Consider the following 25,051-nt stretch of genomic DNA (forward strand, 5'->3'; position numbering starts at 1 on the left):
CCTGGACAAACAACTGCAGGATCTTCATCAGAACAAAGGGGCTTTCTCCGGACCAGATGAAAACAATGGTGATCAGGAGTGCAGAGGAGTTGATGAAATACGAGCAATAAAGATGGATGAGAGTTGTTATTACACCAAAGATCAGCACAACAGAGTCACTTCAATAGTGGGAGCTCTCCACCAATTTTGGACACGTCATGTATTACATGGAACAGTTGAAATAACCAACATCAGCAATGTCAGAAACATGGATTGATGGGAAAAAACCCCAAAAACAAACAAACATGGATTTCTGATAACATGGGATAACAGTAAATCTGAGACCTTAAAGAGCATGTTGACATCTGTTGACAATATAATAGCAACTAAAACTGTTAAAGTGTCTGTAACAAACTGGTTAATTCTTGTTTAAACACTGTCTGCTGAAAGACGTAAATATGAACATTATATTCTTGTGGAGAACATTGATAATATAAATAAACTTCTTGTTTTGACCATCCATGATGTTAACAAACCTCATGTTCCTAAGAGGAATGTAAACATGGTTATGTTCTAGGTTGTATCTGGGACAAAGGCTAATATCTGGAAGTGGATAAGAGTACGAACTCAATGGATTAACCGGCTGAAAACCGTAATGTCTGAGTTTGTTGATTACATATTGTAATGAGACAGATGTTTGTTAATTCTGGAGGACGGGAATCTCACAAGCCTATTGGCTTCTACTTGACAGCCCTTTTTTTCAGATGTTGTTGATGTTGTAAATGTGATGAAACATGTCTGAAACCCCCCCCTGAAATATCTGAAATTTGTCATGTCCAAAGCTGTTTAAATCAATCCACTGGATCAGAAAGTTTCTTGAAGACGTTTCACCTCTCGTCCAAGAGGCTTCATCAGAACTGAAGAGGCCTCTTGGATGACAACTTGTTAAAGTCCAGTGGATTGATTTAAACAGCTCTGGATAACCATGACCTGGATAACTGAGAACCTACACAGAAAAAAATTGTCATGGTTGAACAAAGTTGTTTATCGTGTGAATTTTAATTGCATTAAAGGTAAATTTCAGCCACATTGTGTGAAAAACTAACAGAAAAACACAATTATTTCAAGAACATTAAAATGAGTTTCATAATTATTACAATCTTGATTTAAAAAACAAAACAAAACAACAATAACAATTTAATCCTTTTATAAAAAATACCTCCCCCTACAGCTCAGTGCGTGTAATAACAGGTAACACACTGCTGCTGTCTGGTGGCTCTGATCTGCAGGTGTGGAGAGGTTTTGGAGTGTTTATTTGAAACCACAGAAGAAGACGTCGCCTCTGTTCGTACTTGGTTGCGTAGCTTCGCTCGTCGATTCGGCTCCTGCTCCTACGACGCCTCCACCAGGTGAAATCCACCGTTCTCCTCTATCAACCTCTCCCTCTTCCTCGCCTGAACCAGACTGTAGACCACAGCTCCCAGCGTGTTCCTGTTCAGACTGAAGCCCCGCCCACAGCCCCGCTCCAAGAAACTGGACCGCTCCTCCCGGCTGCTCACGAAAAACGTGCGAACCTGGAACAGGAAACCCGGATGAATCCATTTTAAACCCGTTTTAACCTGCTGTGACCTGCTAGCTAGCTAACAACCAAACGCTCTCACCTTCCCGTGACGCTCGCTGATTCCTTTGATGTAAATGTTCCCTCTGAGCTGCCGTAGGAAACCCCGTTCCACCAGGATGCAGCTGGTGGATTCTGGGACCTGATGGAGGAGCTGGTTACACACACCGTGTGGAATCCCACCCCTCCTGCAGACAGATGACCCCCACCTGAATCCTCCCGCTGACACCCGTGCTCTCCATCCGGCTCGCCACGTTCACCGGCGTCCCCCAGATGTCGTACTGAGGTTTGGTGGCACCGATCACACCTGCAATCACGGGGCCGTGAGCGATACCTGCAGATGATTTCAGAGGTCACGTGACTGATCACATCACACCCAGGTTCAAAGGCGAGTGATGCACGTACCGACTCGCAGCTGGAAGCTGTTTCCTGTCTGTGTGTTGATGTGTTTGAGTGTTTCCTGCATGGCGAGGGCGAACAGAACCAACTCACTGAGGTGATGCCAGCCGTCCTCACAGTTCTGGACACGAGGGAAGAGCAGAGCATCATGGGAAGGGAAGCAAAGAGACAGGATTTGGATGTGCCATCCTCAGGTGGAAAAACCAGATCGTCCACGATTGGTCAGTTTATCCACAGGCAGATAACACAGTCTTCATGTTGGACAGGCTAGACCAGTAGCTCCTGCTGCATTGCTGGTAGGTTTTTAATTTGAAAGACTAGCAGGAAGTGACTGTATCAGAGTTTACCTGTCTGTCAGGTGAGAGGCCAGACGCTGCCATGTAGGAGCTGCCGATGGTTTTGATCTTCTCCACCTCCTGAAAATAACACTCGTCCAGCAGCTGCTCAGAAGACCACATGGAGATATGTTTGATTGTCACAGAGATACAGCAAAGTGTCGATAAGGTGTTGTTGTTTATGTGTGTGACCTCATCGAAGTCGGTGATGATGAGGTTGAGGAGGCAGAGACACTCCACAGGCCAATGGATGACCTCCTTCTGATCGTAGAAGTCGGAGAAACCCGGCAGAGAAGCGAAGAGGACGCCGACTCGCTCATACGACTGCGCGTACAGCTCCTGGACACACACACACAGATGATGGCAGCAGGAACGCACAGGCACACACCTGGCGACAGGTGGGCGGTACCTCGTTGTAGCGCTCCCTCTCCAGGAAGTGCTGGGCGACGTGGGCGGGCAGGATGTTGAGCAGCAGACACTCGTTGTGCTCCCTCAGCTCCTTCATGTCCTCCACCTCCTTCCTCGCCTGAAGGCGCCACAGGAAGTCCAGACGCGCCGTTGCCTCCAGCTGCCAACCGTCAGCAAGACCATGCAGTTACCCGTGGCGACACTCCAGCATCGATCAATCAAACCCAGCAGATTGACAACAGAACCCAGTAGAACCAGTAAAACTTGCTCCAGCTCACCTGTCTGCTGTTGTACAGGACGGCGATTACGAACATCACCATGAGAGCGACGCAAACACCCTTCCTGCATAGGTGATGAGACCTGAAGGCAAACAAACAAATGGCGTGAACTCCAGACACGACAGGTCAGGTCACCTGACTGTGTGATGTGAGGTCACCTGTGTAATGTGAGGTCACCTGTGTGAAGGAAGGTCACCTGTGAGATGTAAGGTCACCTGTGTGAAGGAAGGTCACCAGTGTGATGTAAGGTCACCTGTGTGATGTAAGGTCATCTGTGTGACATAAGGTCACCTGTGTGACATAAGGTCACCTGTGTAACATAAGATCACGTGTGTGACATAAGGTCACGTGTGTAAAGGAAGGTCACCTGTGTGACTTAAGGTCACCTCTTTGACATAAGGTCACCAGTGTAACATAAGATCACGTGTGTGACATAAGGTCACGTGTGTAAAGGAAGGTCACCTGTGTGACATAAGGTCACCTGTGTGACATAAGGTCACCTGTGTAACATAGGATCACGTGTGTGACATAAGGTCACGTGTGTAAAGGAATGTCACCTGTGTGACAGAAGGTCACCTGTGTGTCTTGGTGAGGTAGGTGTAGAGAGCTGCCGCCACCAGAAGGACAGCCAACTTCAGCACACAACTCAACCTGAGGAACACTGCGCAGGTAACCATGGCAACGACACCGCTCAGCACCATGTACTATGTGCAAAGGGAGTCATTGATCATGATAAATGAAGCGTCCCATGTAATTTATTTCATGTGTCGTCAGTGTGTGACACTCACCTCTGGGTTGGTGCAGATGTTCACCACAGGCCAGGTGGAAGTGGGCGGAGCCTGCTGGGAGTCGTTGCTGATGTGATTTTCGGACAAATCACACCACAGCTGGAGGGCAGGGAAGGGAACGGCAGGATCAGAACAATAAAGGATTGGAAGAAGTTCTTCCAGCTAGAAGCGGTAAACCCTACGCCTGTCTCCTAGCAACCGTATCCGACTCACTATGTCTGAAGAGGCCACCCCGAAGTTGACGGTGATGGCGGCGAGCGTCAGCACCGTCCGTGCGAACTTGTTCTCATGAACCCAGCAGCACAGGGACTGCAGAGGGGCGGGGCAATGCTTAAACTCCTCCCCAAGAGTCAGCAGCAAGAGCAGGAAGTAGACGCCACAGCTAGCCACACACTGCGCCACCATCGAACAATAGCTGAGAGTGTGTTGGTGGACATTGATCAGGTGATCGATACGACACGGCGGTTAATAAATGCATGTTCAACAGGGCGGGGTTAGGGTTTGGGGTTATGGTTAGAACAACAGGTAGACAGACAGGTGTACCGGGGGGCGGGGATTAACAGCTGGACAGCCATTAGCATCAGCAACAGGATGAACGAGCACACCATGTTGGACTTGAAGAGCTCATCCCTCATTTGGGAGTACTGACGGACAGAGAGAGGATGATTAATGATCACATGACTCTACATAGCCACACCCCTCACAGGACGTGCCCGCCTCACCTTTCCCTCCATGGACGAGTCTTTGAACACCTGGGTGAACGTTGTGATGTGCTCCTTCCTCATCCTCTCGCTGCTCCGAACCTCCATGGCCTGACGGATCCTCCTGTTGACTTCTCGGGACCCCGACTTCTGTGCTGCAATGTGATTGGGCAGCTGGGTTAAAGAGCCATTAGTGAAGGTGGCCAGAATCTACAGGGCACCGGAAGGGACAGAAAGGCGGTCAGTATTTTAGATATTGCTATGGACGACTCCCCTTTATGCTTTAATATATCCACCATCCTCACAAAGTTCATTCCCAGACTGTCTCCAAAAGGCAGCTCGGCGCTCCAGGCGGACATCTCGTCATAACTTGGACGTCTCGCTTTGGGTGGCTTTGCCTCGGCTCGTTGGGCTGGGCCAATCAAATAAGTGTCGATGTTGTGTTTCCTTAGTAACTCATTTCGTTCCTGGCCGTGTCCCACCTCCGCCTCGTAGATGCCGCCCAGACAGTCCAGAGTCGCCCGAGAGATGTGAATCCGCCTGACGAGACCGAGGACACTTTGTTAAAGACACGCCTCCATCCCAGACTTAAGATTTACTCCTCAATTTGCTAAAAACACTTCTGACCCTGGCAACCCTGCCGCCTCCAAACTGCTGGCGATGTCGACATCCCAACTCCAGATGTCAAACTGCCACTTCTGAAGACCCAGAACTCCACAAAGAACAGAACCAGAATGGACGCCAATCCTCATGTCCACCTCCTGCTGCAACTCCCGACGGACATAACTGCAACACCACAAGATGCCTCTGTGAAGCGTCACGGGAAGAACACGTGTGTCCATGTGTGTGTGTTTGTACCGTATGGTGTTGATCATGCTAAGGCCCATCTCCACGCAGCAGCGGGCGTGTCCCCTCTGAGGCTCCGGTACTCCAGACACACAATAATAGCAGTCACCCAGGATCTTAATGCGCAAACACTGGTGCTCCTACACAACACACACCGTCACGTCACACTGGTATTAAGCTTTGAAAGGAAACCTGAAACTAGGAAGAACAAACGAGAAAGACAAAAGTTGAACAGCGAGCGGCCCGACCTCAGCCAGACGATCGAAACGCCCGAAGAGTTCATTGAGGGTTTTAACAAGTTCTTGAGCTGAGAGGATCAATGACAGCGAAGTGAAGCCGATGATGTCTGCAAACAGGATGCTGTCGAGACAAGAAAGTCAGGAACGTGTGACTGAAGTCCGACTTTCTCTCCACAGCTGAGGACAAACAGCAGTTTGGCCCCTACGAGACTCAGTGAGGTTCCTCAGAGTTCTACTCTTGGTCCTTTATGGTTTTAACTAGCTGTTGACAGCTGGTCGCCAACCCTGCCCGTGTTGCATGTTTGTTCACCTGACATCTTTGTAGTGGTGGATGTAGATCTTGTGGAACTGCTGAGGCAGCAAATATTCATCGATGGGGGCCATATCAGCAATCATCTCCAGGACCAGGAAACGAGGCAGGATGGACATCACCAGACGTTCCTGTGTGTCGGTGTTAAAAGTGTTTTCAGGCTTCCAGCGCCACAAACATTTCATGACACGCGTATACGTCTTTTGTTTTGTTTCATTTTGGTACCAAATTCCAGAAATTGGTGTATTTTCCAGAGACTGTAACCAGAGCAAAAGTGAAGCGCCCCACCTGCCTGTGGTTCTCCCTCTCCAGTCGAACCCGCCCCTCTATGCAGCGTCTGGTCTCCAGGAAGGCCTGTCTTTGAGTCCTGTCTGACAGGAAGTGGATGAACAGGCCTGCGGTGTTCATGGCCAGGTAGAGCAGCGCCTTGGAGGTCACCTGGACAAACACCCGGTCAGCCCAGCGCCAAGCACCAACAGTCACGTACCTCACGCTCACGCCAGCGCACACCTTTCTGATGAAGGTGTGGTCTCCATAGTGACGGCAGACGTCCAGCAGCAGATGCAAGGTGGAGGTGGTTGCCCCGGCAACAATGGACCAGAGGAGAGGGAGGGGCAGCAGGGTGTAGGTGGAGAACAGAGAGAAGAAGACGTACCAGGAGTGATCGCTCTCTGCCCAGGTGAAGACACCCACCAACACCTGCACCGTCTGAGAGAACCAGCTGACCACAGACAGGGACCTGAGACAGACAGACAGGGACCTGAGACAGACAGACAGGGACCTGAGACAGACAGACAGGGACCTGAGACAGACAGACAGGGACCTGAGACAGACAGACAGGGACCTGAGACAGACAGACAGGGACCTGAGAAAGAAAGACAGACAGACTTTCATTTGATATCCCATCATACCTCAGCCATTGTGGTGATGACATCACTTCCTTACTGGACAGTGCCAGCAGGCAGATCCCCGCCCACAGAATGACTGACAGGACAACCAGCCAATCACAAAGCACGGCCCACCAGCCTGAGGGCCACGTTAGCACCAGGATGAAGAGTCTGGTCAGGATGTCAATGGTGTTGGTGACCACCAGAGACGTTCTTCTCTCACCAGAGGAGAACTGCTGGTAGAGCTGCTCCAGGTCCAGAGACCTGACAGTTTTTAGTTAATAAAGTTTCTGACTTCAAACAACAACAGTATGTTTATGCACTAGATTTTGTTAATGTGCTCTTTACTTGAATGTGTGCTGCAACGCAGGAACATAGACGCCTTTCACCGTCGACCCACATGACACGAAGAAGTCGGCATCGCTGAGGGAGGGTTGTTTGCTGTGTGTCGCCATGGAGATTCTCGGTGTGATTGGGTGGATGCGAGCAGCCGATGAGCGCCGCTTGTGCCAGGAAGCTCCACGAGACGCTTTGTTACGAATCTGCCTGCAAGACGACTGCTGATGACATCACTGTTTCTACCTGCTGATGACATCACTGTTTCTACCTGCTGATGACATCACCGTTCCTACCTGTTGACGTCCGCGATGTAGGCGTCACTGACGATGATGCGGTGTCTCCCTCGCTCCAGGCCTCCGGCGAGCCTCAGCGAGTACAGGTTGTGCTGGTCGATGATGTTTTTGACGGCATTTTGCCACAACAGCTGTTTCCTCCTCAGACCAGGGGCGGGGCTTATGTTTGCACTGATGGTGATGTCACTAGTCTCCCGCGCCATTTCACAGTCGCCATTCTCTAGGATGCTGCAGTCCTCGTCCATTACTGTGAGAGAAGTAAAGGTGTACAAAATCACCTCAAATAACAAATGAAAACCAGCCAATCAGGAGAGAGACGACTTCTAAAGGCTTTTAATGTGAAAGAGACTGAATGAATGAGGACATTCCAGGCCGGTGCTCTGACTGTAATCTGATTAATCTGCATCCCTTGATGTTATTCTACCGGGGCTTCATCTGGGAGTCCTGGATGTGGATCAGATCAGGTTTAATGCCCAGTGGGACGGTTGTGAGGCTGGATCGGGTCAGAGGCGGGTTTGGAGGCTAATCCAATCAGGTTACAGCGCAGTGACAAACCCACTCCTGACAGCAGGGCAGGAAGTGCGGGAGGATGAATGTTTATCGTGATACTTGTGATGTCAACAGCACAATTGGCACCGACCTAAGACCCACCCCTCTGCACTTGTTTTCAGTTTGGAATTATAATCTGAATGTTTGTGTTTCTGGTTTAGGTGTTTGTACCTCGTTTCTTCGGTTGTTGTTCAGATGAAGACGCTCTAAATCACACCTCCTCCTCTTATTCCGCTCATTTTCTACTGTCGTCTCTCAGGACTTGGTTTAGTTAATTTCTATTTTGACTTGGGCCTTTCTTAAAAATTAAAAACAGGCCAGTCTCTTTTTTTGTTCCTGCTTTACATTACAAAAAAATGCTCCTACAAAATAAAAGCATCCACTGTGGTCATGTTTTTGGAATTGTTAAAAGTTGCTGGTCATACGAGTCTTCTCAAGTCAAATATTCTTCACATCCTCATTTTTGATTAATTTTTGAAGGAAAACTTGGAAAAAAAAAAGAGTCCCTTTCCACACATTCACATTATATCCTGGTAATAAAATAATCCCAGAGTAATCCAAGGGTAGTCAAAGTTCTCGGCAGTTGGTTACATCTCAGAGGTTAAATAAAAAACGTCCCAAAAAGAGCAAAACAATGGAGAACAAACACGAAACAGGGATGAACACAACTGTGATGGAGGAAGAGTGAGGCGTATGTTAATCTCATCAGCAATCCCTGAAAGGGAAACAAATGGCCACTCACTAATAGGACAGATTAAACGTGTTGGCGTGTCTTCAGGTTGGGATTGGAAGCCGTTAAAGGTCAGTGTGTGTCGGCGTGTTCACTGCTGGTAACACAATGTTGTTCTGTCCAAACAAAGATGTCTTCTTTAGATTTTAATCCCAGTTTTACTCAAAACCTTGGATGAAAAGAAAAAGTGAACTTTAAAAACATTCATGCATTACTGAAAAACTCTGATTTAATAAAGATTATTGTACGGAAGTATAAGTATTAAAAATAACAAAAACTTATGTATTAAGCTATCACTAAACTGCAGAAAACTACATCAATCCCAAAAATTAAAGAATAATTGCAAAAATATTCCGTCGTCTAAAATATATTTAAGTAGTTCAGGAAACTTGTCTCCACTTTTATTATATTCTGATTTGCCTGATTTGAATACCCAATCACCCAACTATTTTTGAATCTTATATATTCCAAAATGTAGCAACTTCATAAAAATATTCAAAATCCTTTTTCCCAAAATCAGATGTTTTTTCAAATGTTCAATAAAAACATGAATACTGCATTTTGTTATTTTAGAAAAACATTTAGAAAACGTCCTGACCCGTCGTCAGCTGAAGGTTAAACTGCTGAACAAACTCAGGCCGCTGACAGTCGGACTGATTTTTATCTTTTATTATTTCAATCCGGTAAAACATGCATAAACACAACCCACAGTGACAAGGCAGCGTTCACACTTCAGTGGACAGGAAGTGAAACGCTCGTGATGTGAGCAGCTGAGCATCCTCGCTCGTGATCGGCGTTCAACTTCCTCTCCATCAGAGGCCGTGACATCAGAGGTGACATGAAACACATCGCCAGTCTGTGTGACGATGACGAGGTCATCCTCCTCACATTTTCTGCTTCCAGTGTGACTGCGATCGGTCATGAGGTGTGGAGCCGAGCTGTGACCAAACTTTGAAAACTTTGATGCGACACGCATTCCTCACATGCTACAATGACTTTAAACCGCAAGACGTCTTCACCATGCACAAGAAATCATGGCTGGAAGACAAAGACAGGTTTGTTCCGTGTGTTTGGCAGAGATGTCATGAAACACATCAATCCCACTTTCACAATCTGAAAGTTAATTTCTACCTTTTTGATTCTGCATTCAGTATTTATATTTATATATTTTGTATTGATCTAAATAATGATGCTCATCAGAGAGATGACAACTTGGCAGATTTGGCTTTATAAAGTACAAAAGTTTGTTATTCCAACTATGAAGTGTTTTGATGATGTCATACCGTTCATCTGGACTGGTTTCAGCGCCAAGTTTTAAAGACGACATAGCAGTTGGGAGATGTTCACACAGAACACGGTTACTGCATAGAACCACTTACTTAAAACATTTAAAGAATGAAAGACATTTATTACGACAGTTCATAACGTTACCAGAAGCTGGATGTCTGACACTGACCTTTGACCTGCTGATGACATCATCAAAACAGTTCATTCATTTAAACTGAAATTCATCCAAACAGAAAAGATTAAAAATAAAAAATAAATTCGATTCTAGGAATTCTTTTGACTCAAATTTGGACTTTGAGGATCGACATCTTTTTACAACAGAATATTTTGACATTAACCTGGATTTTGTTTGACCAAATTATTCTTCTAAAATCTTGAAATAATCTCAATAATAATTTAACCATAAAAATATAGATGAACCATTCATTCAACAGAAAATATAAACATATTAAAATTTTATAATTCTGATTTTGAACTTTGTGATTTAACCCACAGGAAGTAAAATCGATTCACCATCATATTCCGTCGTTCTCTCTCTCTCTCTCCCTTCTATAATAATCCATGTCAAATATAATAAATAAGCTCAAACTGGTTGTAAACCAGACGTGGTTGGCGTAAAGCAACATGGCACAAGAGACCTCAATGCTAAATAAATAAACCAGTAAATAAACACTGTTGGTACGGCTGTGTCTTCCTTCAGTCCACGTCTGAGCGACAGCAGCTCCCGCCACCACGGTTCCGTCCCCTTTCTGTTATTTAATGTTCTTCAGAAGCGAGGTGCGGGCGTTCACCACCGCCTTGAAGGCGTCCTCGCTGCCGGGGGCGACGCATTTGTCCGGGTGCAGCAGCACCGCCAACTTCCTGTACGCCTTATTCACCTCCTCCCTGAAAACAAGGTCAGACCCCAACAGTTTACATCAACCCACAGTTCACCCAGACCCTCATTAAAGCCCTTTGACACCCCCCATCCCCTTACTCACCGTGTGGCACCAGGTTTGACACCCAGCATATCCCAGGAGTCTTTGCTGTTCCTGATGCGTCGGATGGTGTCCGCCTGCTCCTTGGTGAAGCCGACACTGACCTCCGACACTGGACGCTTCCCGCCGTTCTCACACATGTCGGTGATGGAGGAGAAGAACGCCTGAGAGGTGACAGACAAGACGGTGGAACCCATAGCAAACACGTCGACTGGTTGCGCGAGTACGTACCTGAAACATCTCGTTGATGCCCTCTCCGCTCTGCGCCGACGTTTCAAAGTAATGAAACCCTCTGGATTCCGCCCACAAACGGCCCTCGCCTTCGTCCACCACCCGCCGCTTCGTCAGGTCCACCTGTAGCGAGACAGAAGTGACAATCAGTCAGATCAGGTCTGTATGAGCTCCAGAAGTTGAAGCATCCGATCGGAGTGAATGAGTCCGACCTTGTTTGCACAGACGACGAACACGATGCTGTCCATGTTGGCCTGGGAACCCATTTCCTGTTTCATCTCCCCCAGCCAGCTGTCCAGAGCATCGAAGCTCTCCCTGAGGCCTACGTCATAAACCAGCAGCACCCCCTGGCTGTCCTTATAGAACTCATTACGCACCTGATGGACAGAAATAACGGGACGAATGTAGGGGAGACCATGATAAGATAAAACACCACCACCTGCTTGCAGGCTGAAGACATTACGCTGATCTCTGACGTAGTTCAAAAGATTAATTTCTGAAATACGTACTTATGTCTGGTTTTGATGTAGAAATAAACACTACAAAGGGATAACAATAAAAAATAAATACTTTTTATGTTCATAACAACAGTGAAATAAAGACATATTTCCTGACTTACTTCATAGAAAAAAGGATGTCCAGCCATGTCAAAGATGTTCACTTTGATTTCTCTGTCACGAACCTGCACTCTGATGTAACACACACATTACTGCATTGTTAAAACACAACGTACAGACAATTTTATCTCCGTGAAGAAATATCAATAGATTAAAACAAGAGTATGGAGAGTGCAATTCTGATTTTTAAGGATCAAACATGGAAAATAATGGGGGATGATCTTACTTGGTGACACCGTAGTCGATGCCAATAGTGGCCAAGTACTTAGGGACAAACCTCTTCTCACAGTATCGTTTGATAATGCAGCTCTGGAAAGCAAAATGGTTTGACACCAAGTGTGTACTGATTATTGATTGATTAGAAATAATTACATTAGAAATCAGTTAAGATGTTTGCCTTAGTTCAGGGAAGACACTTCCAACAGAAAGCTCATTTAATGAAAATGCAAAAACACAAATGAATGAAAACCATTTAAGACAATTGTAGAGTCGGAGGGTTTATAAATATCCAAATTATTTTGTATCAACGAGTAATTTACATGCCGAATTTTAGTGAACACTTATATTTCCACAAACATTTGCATCAGAATTCTATTGTGTTCAATTTATCAGCTAAAATAATAATAACCTCATTTTTTTATACGGAGACTGGTATTAAAATTCAAGAATTTAAATCAGACCGAATACAGCCGTATATTTTAAAAAAAAAACAGCACAGTTAACTTTTACGCTTTAGAAAAAATATTTATTTAACAACAATCTTTAATTAAGGTTCCCTTATTTAACTGTAAATGTAAGACTTGTACAGGTTTACTTCAGTCGATAGCATCTGAGCCACAACCCGCCGAACCCGGTAAGACCTCTGGTTAGCAATAAGCTAGCAGCCCCTTACCTTTCCGACCTCCGCGTTACCGAGGCTGATTACCTTCACACGCAGAGATTTCTTATTGTCTCTGCGTTTCGGCGCGTTTTGTTCCATTTGCATTTCTTTACAATTCACGTATTTGTGGAGGAACTCTGTCGGCAGCTAATGATGCTAGTAATGACAGGTGCTAATGTTATTGTTTGGAACGCGGCTAACACAGCTAGCTGGTTAGCAAACCGGCCGATAAAAGGCCTCAAACTGAATTATTGTCGTTTTAATTAATCGTGCCACATTGTTTATCGGCCTTGATGCTAATGTTTTGGTTTAGCGGCCATCGTAACATACAGCTGATACACGGCTAGCTCGCTAGCCTCATCGTATACAATGCTAACTAGTTGGTTGGGACCAGGGAGAAGCCAATGCAGACTTCCTGTTGTTTCTTTCAAAATAAAAGTGTTCACTACAAATTAATGTCACTCTTAATTTGAAAAAGTGATCAATTTACCTGATGTTCTCATTTAAAGGACGATACAATACAGTGAAGGGATTCTAAGTCAATATTGCATATATTAAGTATATTATTACATTAAGTATGTGTTTTTATGTAGTTTGTAGCCTGTAGCTTGTAGTTTGTAGTTGTGAAATGTAAATTGTTGATTACATCCCGCTTCAAAGTGGTAATGTATTGTAATTGTCAATGTTTGTGTGTTTGTCCATTAAGTCCGTTCGTCCGTTAGTACGTCCACCAAATATCTTCGCAATCGTTGCAGAAAGAAAGATGAAACAAAAAGCACATTACTCGGGCAGCAAAGGGGGTGAAAATGAGATGATGACCTTGAGAAAACGAGGTCAAGGTCAAATTGAAACTTTTGTCTTCTCAGGAACTAGATGAGATGGAAAGACGAGTGAGAAGGAAGTGTGAGTAAGACCGTAGATCAAAGCTAGTGCTTTGATCAATGACAGTAGGTCGGAGCACTAGCTTTGATCTTTGACTTCTGCAAGTAGGTCAGGGTAACATTTTGAATTCAGGGGTGTCGCGGGATGTTGAAGTCTGCGAATGCATTGGTTCTAGTTGTAAATTGTAAATTATTAATATGTATATAATATGTTTACATGTATATCATATGTTACATATCAATATGTATGTATGCATTTCTGACCGATGTATGTCTTCTCCACGTTAATTACACTCTGGAACTCAACTGATAGCAACAGCTTACATGGATGTTTATTCTGCATTCTGCACTCAACGAAAAACAGACACAGGAGACAGTGGACAGTACGTCAATTTGTGGACCAAAGCACATGTGAAGTGGCAGGTCTGGGAGAACAACGATAAAACCTGTTAACTACTTGTATTGGAGACATTTTTGATAAGTAAAACAATGTACACAAAGATAATGTTTTACCCAAAGAAAAAACGTGAGTTATTCAAATATAGTTAGCTTTCAGACACGTTTCCCAGATTAACTTTTAAGTGCTTTTCAAGATGATAACTTGTTTTGTCCACCGACACACAGATGGTTATCTGTCTCATGGAAATCCTCCGTCATACTGGGGATTTCCAATCACTCTTTGCTAACATGAATCTTGGTGCAGGCATGTAAAACAGTAGATAGCGTAGTTTCATTTAGAGGAATTTTAACTACAACCTATTCAGGGCACGGCCTCAACTGCTGTCATGAAAGAAAAAATATATAGAAAATGGAAAAAATAAATTAAATGGTTATATTTATTCAGTGATGCGTATTATAATGTTATTTTCCATTTAACGTCATCAATTTTAGATTATTTTTACTCAAGATCGCTGAATTTTCACATTTATCGTTGAAATACTGAGAAGAGACCTGCAGTGAGGCACCAGCCAGCCGAGCCTCACCATGGATTGCGCAATGGACTAACTTCTGGCCCAGCTATACAGTGAGACCGTAATGCTATCTCTCTATATGTCGCTATTAAAATGTTCAAACACGTTTGCTCTATGAACTAAATTTCCACAGTTTAGCTAAAGTATATACAGTGCGTATTCCAGGAACCACGTGCAATTAACAAATTTCCGTGATAGAGCGCTAAACTATCTTATTATTTACGGTAATTTAAATGTTTATGAACCCTCCCCATAATGATATTGAACCACTTTCTATCTGTATTACCTTTTCCCACACCCTTATCAACTGTTTCAAGCAATTTTGTGCCTCGCATAAAAAATAAGAGCGCACTTTCGGATGCCGTCAGCCAATAGAGTGCGCGTACGGTATCACGTGACTGCCTACCAAAAATCCGCCATGAGGTTAAGTCGAAAGCCTTGATGAGCGAATGCGTGAGGGCGCACTGTAATATATGTATGTAATGTCATTCTAGAGTTGACTGATCCTAAAACGGCTGGGAAGAGGCACTAAGTGAGGCACGCAGTTCTCCTGCCACATGGTAGGGGGCGCTGCTGATCCCATGGTTTCTCCTTTGGACTCCACGGCCGCAGAATAAGTGATAGCAAGCTGCAGTCTCCTGTAATCAAGTCAAGTTCAGCCATTCATTTGTTTTCCGTTCGCCTTACCTTACTATAAAAATGGAGGATTACATATCTCAACTCGAAATTTTTTCGATGCTTTTGTTCAGAAGGAGCTGCACATGGACTTCATTTATAAGTAAACATAACATATAAACTAACATGTAGGTCAGTGTCTCACCAGCCATGAACCTCACTGCTCGTCACTGGTATGCATGTATGTATGGGCCTCCCTTCCCTCTGCTGCTGCAACCATGCAAATTTCCCCGCTGTGGGATTAATAAAGACTACCTTAAATTATCTTTTTGTCAGTAATTATATGGATTAAATTATTAAATATTTTTTCTTAAACTGTGGTAAGAGCTGCTTTAATCCGAAATCATCTATTTTACATTTTATCAACAGAAGAACAGCTTCTGCTGGGAAACAAAAAAATGTGCTTATAGAAACATCATGAAAAAAGAAAGAATTATAGCAGGACCTGTCAATGAAACATCCAAAGAAGAAATCAAATTAGTGATTATTAGAATAGAAACATTTCATCCTAACTACCTGGAATGTGGCATAAAAACAAACATAAAAGTAGATTTAAAATTAAAGAGCTTGTGGTTCAATTTTTTCAGGATATCGTCAAAAAAGAGAGGCAAAAAAAAACTAAACAAAAAAAATGTTTAACTGAAAAAAAAAAGCAAAGTTTCAGTTGCACAACATTAGTTTATAATCTGGATGGCTTTAGCGAGCAGGAAGTGGTTTCATCTGGAGGGAGTCGTAGGTGGCTTTGGTGGCTGAGCTCAAACCCTGAGAAACAGAGAAGAGGGGCTTTGATCCAGTAAATAGACCCCACCCGCTGACAGTGAATGGATCATGTGTGACTCACTGGTACGCTTACCTGGTAAACCTGTTCGTTCCTCCTCTGACGCTGCAGACGCAAACATAAAATCAGTTCATCTCTGACCATCAACTCATTTTTCACACATGATCAAATAGATTAAGTAGAACCAGAACGTTACGACTCAGGAAATATGATAACTATTGCTGGAACAGACGTGCAGTAATAAGGATGATAATGAACACACCTCTCTTTTAACCGGAAGCTCTTTGTATTCTCCTTCTGGTCGTTTGGTCCAGTCCTGTAAACATCACATGAGAAATATTCATAAATGAACAACGAGACATCACCCATGAAATCATCGTCAGATGTTAAGAAGTGAAGTGTTGTTACTTTGTAGGTCTGGTCTTCATCCATCATCCTGCGGTTCTATAAAACAGAACAAGTAAAAATAAATCAGATGAGGAACATTTCAGCGTTCATTTTTCATCGTGATGTGCGTCGTGTCGGATTGGTTTAGTGTCTCTTAAAGGTCCAAAGTTCATGTTCTCTCTAACAATTGAGGTTCTTATATTGTGGATTATTTCTATAAACTTCGTCCAAACTTTACTTTTAATTAGAATGTGTCCGGTTTGGACTGTTGATGCTTTCATGATTTCATGGTTCCACAAGGTTCTTCACAAGAGTTTTTCTGTGGTTTACTGTGAACCTTGGCAGACAGTGATACGGTGATCGATAATGTCACAGAACCGGCGGAGAACCCAGACTCACTCGTCCTCTTTCAGGATCTCCTCTTCTAAGCAGGGGGAGGTCTCCGGATTCCTGACCTTTCCGATCCTGAAGGAGACGCCATCAAAAAGTTTTCAACATTTCTGAAGTCATGTGGATGTTAATTTCAGAACCTCAGCAGCTCAGTCAGACGCTTCTATTAGAAACGGCATGAACGGTGACTCACATTGAAGTCGCCCTCGCCTGCAGCCCTCATTCTGGATCTGAAGATCTAAAGTATTTCAATAAATAAGAGCGAGCATCATTCAAAATCTGATGAACCAACAGAATCACACAAAAGAACGTTGTCATGACGATGGAGTTGGTTCTACCCACCTTCTCTTTGATGAACAGGGCGGTGATGATGATAGCGTACAGGCCAAGGAAGCCATCCAGGATGAAGCACAAGGAGGGATTGTACAGCTTCATCGCCTCTGTGGAGGTCAGATGTCAAAGGTCACGTACGTGTGCAATGGTTTCTGCTGCAGGAATGTTTCCATGACAACAGAAAAGAGTTTTGGAGGTTTGCTGACATCTGTAATGAAACTGCGTCTCATTTCTCCTTCCTTTATCTTTCTAACTCCTGGACCTCTGTCCAGTCATGTTTACATCACCTTGCTGACAAATAAACAAACAAACAAACAATTTACTGATCAGAAGTTGCTATATTTATTGTTTATTTTAATACTATTTACAGAACAGCCTCAAAATTGAGATTCAAATCAAAGTTTTTCATCACACAAGTAAAAGAACTATTTACTGAAGGTTTTTATGAACTCATAACATGAAGTGCATTATTGAAGACAACGCATGCAATAGGAAATGATGAACTGCAAGGTATGCATGAACAAGAATTGTCATACTCAACACAAATTTCTAAAAAAAAAAAAATCTTTTTAATTTTTAACATTTTTATTGTCAAACTGATTTTTTCAATTACTTATTTTTACCACCTAATGTTCTTGCCATTTTTTTCACCCAAAATTAAACAAAGTTTATTAAGGTGCGTGTGCGTGTGTTTGTGTGTGTGTGTCTGTGCATGTGTGTGTGACTGAGTGACTGTGTGAGAGGGTGTGTGCGCTATGTAACAGTTAAATATATATACAGTTAAAATATATACAGTACATAAATTATTAATTTGAACTGGAGCGAGAAAATGTCAAACTAAGAGCAAGCAGGTAAAAAAAACCCCAAACAAGACAGAAGTGGAGGCAGTGACCGATGCGACACAAGTACCTCGTTTTCTGGTTAAATGCACCGCGTAGGTGCAACAAAACAAAACAAGAAACAAGTTCACCAAGTATCCTTAAATAGACCAAAATAGAGGCAAGCTGAAGAAAACCTAAGAAAATCAAAACATGAGCTACAGTGAAGCCACGAACAGAGATCAGTCAATGTCTTCATGTGTGCGAGTGGAGCAGAGTGTCTCTGTAGTGTCTCTGTAGGGAGGGGCGGGTGCTGTCTGTGACTGGCCAATCACAGAGCGTGAAGACAGTCAGTCCTGAGGATTGTCCTTCAGCTATGCCAGCTGGGATAGGCTCCAGCTCTCCGTGACCCACCCAAACTTATGAAGCGGTCAGGAAATTGAATGAGCACGAGTATTCACAAGTTTTACTCGTAGTATGCTCGTACTCGTCAAAAATGTGTTATCCTTACTGGATACTCGTCTGAAACGAGTTCTCGGCTCAACCCTAACGTCAACACAACAAACATTTACAGCTAAAACTAGAACCTGGCAGTCAGAGACTGCAACATCCTGCAGCTTACCTACTTTACCTACTTAGTTACACCTACTTTCAAGGTAAGTGAGGGTACCCTTAAAGTACTACCTGACTAGTGCATAGACTACTAGGGCATATGGAGAAGGCCAGCGTAAGACCATGGATCAAAGCTAGTGCATAGCTAGATCAAAGCACTAGCTTTGATCTATGGTCTTACTCACACTGGCCTTCTCCCTTGTCTTTCAAACATCCAGTTCCTGAGTGTACAGAAGTTGAAATTTGACCTTGACCTAGTTTTCTCAGGGTCAAGGTCATCATCTAATTTTCATCCCCTTTGCCGCCCGATTAATGTGCTTTTTGTTTCATCTTTCTATCTGCAACGGTTGTGAAGATATTTGGTGTACTATTGAATGGACAAACAGACGAACGGCCTAACGGACGGACGGACACACGAACACTGACAATTACAATAAGCGACCGCTTTGAAGAGGTATGTAACAACAGATTCAAGTGTGATGTAGAAAGAGTTTGACAGAATGAATGGAGTGAGAGTGGAGTTTGGGTTCCACAGGTTCCTGAACACCTGACAGAATCCAGGACAAGTTGTCTCTGCAGCTCGTCTGGTTTCTCTCTGCTCGACACAAACCGTTGCTCCTCTGTTTTCTATCATTCACTTCACTGAGAACCAGTTGAAACGTGGAAACCACAAAGCTGCTTCCTGAGGATGTCTCTCTCTCTGTCTCTCTTTTGATCTGTCTGTCTCTCTCTCTCTCTCTCTCTCTCACTAAACTAATGGTGGATGAAATGAAGTGATCAGTGAGACGTGTAAACGAATCCATCTTTTAGAGAAGAAAAAGTCTCTTTAATTCGTGCCAGATGAGATTTTTTTGATTCAAAACACCCAAAAATATTTTTTTCACTTCACTTCGTGACATTTTTAAAAAAAAACACATTTGTATTTTCTGTCCAAAAAAGAAAAAGAGATTATTTCAGTTCTTTGTCAATTTTGATAGACAATAAGACTTTAATGAAGGAAGCAACACGACTGGTGTTCAATAACCTCCAGATCCAATAATGAACCATTTGTTCACGTGTTTTCATCTGACGTTCAGGTTTCAAACGCTTAAATTCTGTTTCTTCTTCAGCTACTGGCCTTATATTTGAATTTTGTTCCCTAAAATACCATATATTGTCTTTGTGGCCTTTACAACCTCATATGTAGATAGAAACTAAGATTTTAGATATTTAAATTGTATTTAAAACTCTACACTTAAATTTTTTAATAAAATAAGATGGAATTAAATTATCAAAATATTGTTTGGTTTAAAACAGTTCATTTTAAAAATTTCAAACTTTTCTCTCTATGATAAAAACCTTCATGTAACCAGTCAATAAGTCAACAACTGCAAAATTATCACTACTGTAAATGGTAACTCCAGCTACCGGGCTTTACCAAGTTTGTTTTCCTTCGATCTGTACAAAAAGATTCACACACAAATCAACTATTTTATGTATGAAGATCATAAATGGGTCAGTAATCGTTAGATTTAAATATAGCTGCTTTAGTTTTCTCTTTGTGAGCATCATTTACCTGCCGGGGTCAACAGGGCGGCGAGAAGCAGCAGCCTGGACATCCTCACCTGGAGCTTCAACCCAACACGTCTTCTCCTCACCAAAAACAAACTGAGAAGAATGAAGCAAACTCTTCTTACTCGTTCCGGTCTGAAAATGGGGCAGGAAGTGGTGAGGCGTCACTGTGACAGGTGACACATCATCTTCAAATACCCCCCCGCACATCAAGACTTTTTCGACAACGCAGGTGGAAAAATAAATTCTGTTCACAGCAGTTTCATTTAGTTACATTTAGAAATGTCATACCTGAGGGGAGACAAAGATTCTTGTTGTCCTAATGGTTTATTTTGTGCCTCTTTTTATTGTCTGAAACAACTGAAAGCTGGATATTTAACCAAAACTATTGAATCTGAACGATACATTTTTCTTCACAAGTAGTTTGATAGGAGGTATAAAAGATTTCATCACAGAAAAAAAAACCATGCAGAACACTTTTTGTTTTATTTATTTGTTCAAACATTTTATGGAAAAATAAAACTTCACAGCGCATTTTGGATTATATCAAGAAAAATTAATATATAAAGCTGAGTGGAGCTTAAAACGACAAATAAACAGCAATAAACCCAGAAGCCCCGCCCCTTCCTCTCCAGTCAGTTTTAAATTCATTTGAAATCAAACAAGTTTCTAGAGTCAAGCTAATTAACAAAGCTGTCAGTGAGAAACGGTCAACTACTGTACAAGAATTGATCCAAACTTTTTGCACATCTGAGAATTTGTTCTCTGAAGTGAATCTGTCTTGCTTTTATAGAAGCAGCTCCCTCTAGTGGTCAGACGTGACAAAGGCACATGTGAGGTATCACACCTGTCCACACAGCATCACACACTCTTCTATTTGTGGCTGACAAAAAAACGCTTGAGATTCAGCCAGAGGTCTGAATACTGACCAATGACGCAACATTCCTGAACTATTGATTATGTTGTTTACGATCAAAATGATTCTTTGTGCTGACTGGAGGAGCAAACATCAACTTTTACTCAACATATATTCATATTTTGAAGATTTGCAAATCTCTTCCGAAATAATCACAGATTACATTTTTTGTTATGTTTTTCCTCTTGCTCGCTGCAGATTTTAACCCCTGAGTTGCTGTGGAAAGAAAAGCAGGATTCAAGCCAGCGACTGAACATGACTGGAAATGTTTTCCAGTAGCCTTGAATCGATTGTAGTTTTATAGTTGTGTCCTGTAGGACTACAAACAGAGATGATAGAACTACAACAACCATCAGCTTTCACCATCAGTGGTGTTTCCTGTCTGGCGTGGCTTGGAAGTATTCTTCAGGTGTGACGGTCTTCACGCCCCCAAAGTAATCCAACACCCACACCTGCAACAGGAATGTGGACGTTCAGGAGGCTTGTCGTGCTCGGATTGGCTAGCAGCATTGAGGTAGTCGTGGCAACAGTGGTACTGGTACCTGTGTGATGTTGAACTTGGCAAAGAACCAGTTGTGACCAAGGGGCCAATCGATCATCTCCGGATGTCGACTGAAAAGAGCTTTTTTAGCAAAGTCGGCCTCCGTCCCGTTCACCTGGAGGAGAGGGTGAGGTCATGTGACTGCTCAGATGGTAACGCCCACACTCACAGCAGTGTCTGTCTGTGTGTGTGTGTGTGTGTGTGTGTGTGTGTGTGTGTGTGTGTGTGTGTGTGTGTGTGTGTGTGTGTGTACCTCCATGACAGATCCAGACAGGATGATGTGAGCACACAGAGGACTCTGGGGGTCGAAGCCCTCCTGTTTGCAGTAAGGAGTCTGAGCCAGAGACATGGACAGAGACGCCTGAGGGTTCACCTGCAGGAAGTAAAAAGAAACACATTGTGACCGTGAATGTTCAAGGTCTTTATCTCTTCACTTCAACGTCCTTCAGTCATTCAGCTTCAGCTGCAACTTTAAAATCATCTGAAATGTTTTTCAGTATTTGTAAATTTTAACCTAATTCTTCTGATATTCTATCAAATAATGGTTGTTTCTTAGAGATTTTTGGAGAATTCTAAGCATAAAAAAGCTCAGTCTGAACTTTAAACCTTTGTTTGGAACGCTTTGAGAAGCATGAAGACATTCTCGCTGACTCAGGAAAGTCACGTGATAACTTCTTAGACAAGTTACAGCCTGTAAATGTGAATATTTTTCACATTAACAGACTCATAAAACCTTTGTTGAAGGTGTTGAACGTTTCTGCTGCCGCCTCCAGTCACATGACCTCAGACATGTGACATTTACTGCTGAGTCACTATCTCAGAGAACTGCTACGTCATCTCTGCTGCATGAATCCAAAAATGCTGTGTATTTCAGTAAAGGATAAAATTAATTTTATTATTTATATTTATTTATAGCAGAAATTACACTAAATTTAAAAAACAACACGCGTTAGGTAATAATATTTTTAAAAAATAAAGTCTTAAATGAAGTTCTGAACACATCGTAGACAACTGTGTGAAAATGTTGAAGAAACTTTGTTGTTGTTCCCCAAACAGTGACGTAGCTGGTGTTACCTTCAGGTCCTGCACGGAAATCTCCCACTTTGTCAGGTACATGTAGGGCACCCCGGAGCTGGACCCGACCGGACCGTCGCTGACCGAGAAGACGTTGGAGAACGGCTGTCCCACCACCGGCTCGTGCGTGGAGATGGTCGCCACGGTAGCCCAATCGCACCTGTGTGCGACGAAGCGGGCAACGCGGGCCACCTCGTCGTGCGGAGGGATGCGGAGCCGGCAGGAGGCGGCCGTGAAGAGGGCGGCCCACAGCAGGCCGAGGAGGAGCGCGCGGGCAGGACGCAGAGCGAACATGGTGGGTTCGACGCCGGGAGTCTGTGAAGGAAGCCCGGAGCGACACATGTAAACAACAGGCCGACATCCGGTGTGGAGTTTCAAAACAAGAGTAGAGGAAACTATAACAGGAAGCCCGTGTCGTAATTGCAATTCTGACTTCAAAATAAAAGCTTGGATTGAAATGTCATACTTCGGATCATTTGTTAAGAATATACAGTAAAGCAATTTGTATGCATTAATTATTTAATTATTTAATTAACTGTGATGTCACAGACTTTTGACATTACTGTTTACTTTTTAATACTGTACTGTAGTTCTTTTACACAGTGGAGTAAGTCGTTAATTTGTAAAACTTCACATTTCTATTTATGTGTATTACTTACCCTTTTATACTTTTCTCCTGCTTATTATTTATCTTATTTGTTGAGTGTCCATTCTTCCATTTCTCTGTGACTTACCTCTAATACTGCTGTGGAAATTTCCCCAATATGGGATGAATAAAGATTTATCTCATCTTAAAGTGTAAAACGTTTACTATAATCTGATTTCACATAATGCCTTTTTTACAAATATACAACCAATGCTATGGCAATCATTCACATTAAAACAAAATAAATCTCCAAACAACTTTATTTAGAAAAACAGGAAAACGAGTGAAATGTTACATGCAGAACATTAGAACCAAAATATATGATTTTCTTTAAAGGTCCCATATTATGTATTTTTAACTTAATGTCATTCATCTGCCAGATGTCCAACAAGACTGTATTCCAAATATTTTGACCTAAAGTGATCTGTGGTCCTAAATATCAGCTTTTCAAAACCGCTCATCTGAGCTACTCACAAAACGCTTCGTTTCAGGCCTCCGGCTGTAGTATGTTAATGAGCTCCGCTGGTCCACGCCTCCTTCACCTGGGCCACGCCCCTCTGAAGTAGAGCGTTAGGCTAACGGGACACTCCAGAGTTGGGCTCACATTTTATCTTTTTTCTTTTTGTCGGTTAGCATGAATGAAGTCATGCTATGCTAGGCTATGTAGGGAGGTCTCCTTTGTTTCGCGTTTGCGTATTGCGTGTGTTTGCGTGCACTCCCACACGTTTACGTGCTGGCCTACAGTATAAAGCTAAAACACGTAAGTTGGTTCATATTTTCTTATTGTTAGTAAGCCTGAATGAAGTCATGTTATGCTAGGCTATGTAGGGAAGTTGCCTGTTTCGCGTTTGTGTATTGCGTGTGTGTGCGTGCACGCCCGATCACGTGTGTTGGGGTGGCACGGTGGCGCAGTGGTTAGCGCTGCCGCCTCACAACACAGCGGACCCAGGTTCGAGTCCCGCTCTGTGAGGAGTTTGCATGCTCTCCCCGTGTCTGCGTGGGTTCTCTCCGGGTTCTCCGGCTTCCTCCCACCTCCAAAAGCTACGCTTCAGGTTGATTGGCCGGTCCCAAATTGTCCGTAGGAATGAGTGTGTGTGTGCGTGGTTGTCTGTCTTTGTGTGTGGCTCCGCGGTGCACTGGCGTCGTGCCCGGCCTCACGGCCTATTCAGCCGAGATAGGCTCCGGCTCCCCGTGACCTGCTGCAGCGGATATAGCGGTGGTAATCTGAAAATGACTGACTGAAATACACAGTATTTTTGGATTCATGCAGCAGATGACGTAGCAGTTCTCTGAGATAGTGACTCAGCAGTAAATGTCACATGTCTGAGGTCATGTGACTGGAGGCGGAAGCAGAAACGTTCAACACCTTCAACAAAGGTTTTATGAGTCTGTCAATGTGAAAAATATTCACATTTACAGGCTGTAAGATGTCTAAGAAGTTATCACGTGACTTTCCTGAGTCAGAGAGAATGTCTTCATGCTTCTCAAAGCGTTCCAAACAAAGATTTAAAGTTCAGACTGAGCTTTTTTATGCTTAGCCTTCTCCAGCAAACTCTAAGAAACAACCATTATTAGAGAGAATATCAGAAGAATTAGGTTAGGCCGACTTTGCTAAAAAAGCTCTTTTCAGTCGACATCCGGAGATGATCGATTGGCCCCTTGGTCATAACTGGTTCTTTGCCAAGTTCAACATCACGCAGGTACCAGTACCACTGTTGCCATGACTACCTCAATGCTGCTAGCCAACCAGAGCACGACAAGCCTCCTGAACGTCCACATTCCTGTTG

General features: G+C 43.4%; 4 protein-coding genes across 4 annotated transcripts; all 4 read right to left on the reverse strand.

The window, feature by feature from the left end:
- Positions 1-1,068: 1,068 nt before the first annotated feature.
- LOC137591374 (adenylate cyclase type 8-like) lies at positions 1,069-7,665 on the reverse strand. Its single transcript, XM_068309321.1, has 23 exons — positions 7,421-7,665; positions 7,137-7,334; positions 6,813-7,052; positions 6,412-6,640; positions 6,190-6,339; positions 5,902-6,032; positions 5,601-5,712; positions 5,365-5,492; positions 5,134-5,292; positions 4,812-5,046; positions 4,528-4,716; positions 4,349-4,449; positions 4,019-4,220; positions 3,806-3,904; positions 3,594-3,721; positions 3,018-3,099; positions 2,741-2,899; positions 2,524-2,670; positions 2,344-2,436; positions 2,003-2,117; positions 1,807-1,931; positions 1,641-1,739; positions 1,069-1,553 (listed from the first exon to the last, which is right to left on the reverse strand). Exons 1-23 carry the CDS (start codon positions 7,663-7,665, stop codon positions 1,371-1,373), a joined length of 3,549 nt encoding a protein of 1,182 aa, XP_068165422.1. The 3' UTR covers positions 1,069-1,370.
- Positions 7,666-9,353: 1,688 nt separating this feature from the next.
- Positions 9,354-13,072, reverse strand: dnajc27 (DnaJ (Hsp40) homolog, subfamily C, member 27). The gene is made up of 7 exons (XM_068309378.1): positions 12,704-13,072; positions 12,038-12,120; positions 11,814-11,883; positions 11,407-11,571; positions 11,195-11,317; positions 10,967-11,127; positions 9,354-10,871 (listed from the first exon to the last, which is right to left on the reverse strand). The coding sequence occupies exons 1-7, from the start codon at positions 12,794-12,796 to the stop codon at positions 10,739-10,741; spliced, it is 828 nt and encodes a 275-aa protein (XP_068165479.1). The 5' UTR covers positions 12,797-13,072; the 3' UTR covers positions 9,354-10,738.
- Positions 13,073-15,690: 2,618 nt separating this feature from the next.
- Positions 15,691-21,437, reverse strand: LOC137591558 (T-cell surface glycoprotein CD3 zeta chain-like). Its single transcript, XM_068309634.1, has 9 exons — positions 21,367-21,437; positions 20,092-20,183; positions 17,116-17,213; positions 16,967-17,011; positions 16,783-16,848; positions 16,405-16,440; positions 16,259-16,312; positions 16,072-16,101; positions 15,691-15,980 (listed from the first exon to the last, which is right to left on the reverse strand). The coding sequence occupies exons 2-9, from the start codon at positions 20,132-20,134 to the stop codon at positions 15,915-15,917; spliced, it is 438 nt and encodes a 145-aa protein (XP_068165735.1). The 5' UTR covers positions 20,135-20,183; positions 21,367-21,437; the 3' UTR covers positions 15,691-15,914.
- creg1 (cellular repressor of E1A-stimulated genes 1) lies at positions 20,562-23,076 on the reverse strand. Its single transcript, XM_068309635.1, has 4 exons — positions 22,619-23,076; positions 21,798-21,917; positions 21,546-21,659; positions 20,562-21,455 (listed from the first exon to the last, which is right to left on the reverse strand). The coding sequence occupies exons 1-4, from the start codon at positions 22,958-22,960 to the stop codon at positions 21,369-21,371; spliced, it is 663 nt and encodes a 220-aa protein (XP_068165736.1). The 5' UTR covers positions 22,961-23,076; the 3' UTR covers positions 20,562-21,368.
- Positions 23,077-25,051: the final 1,975 nt, after the last annotated feature.

This window comes from Antennarius striatus, chromosome 24 (assembly GCF_040054535.1).
Source record: "Antennarius striatus isolate MH-2024 chromosome 24, ASM4005453v1, whole genome shotgun sequence".
NCBI lineage: Eukaryota > Metazoa > Chordata > Actinopteri > Lophiiformes > Antennariidae > Antennarius > Antennarius striatus.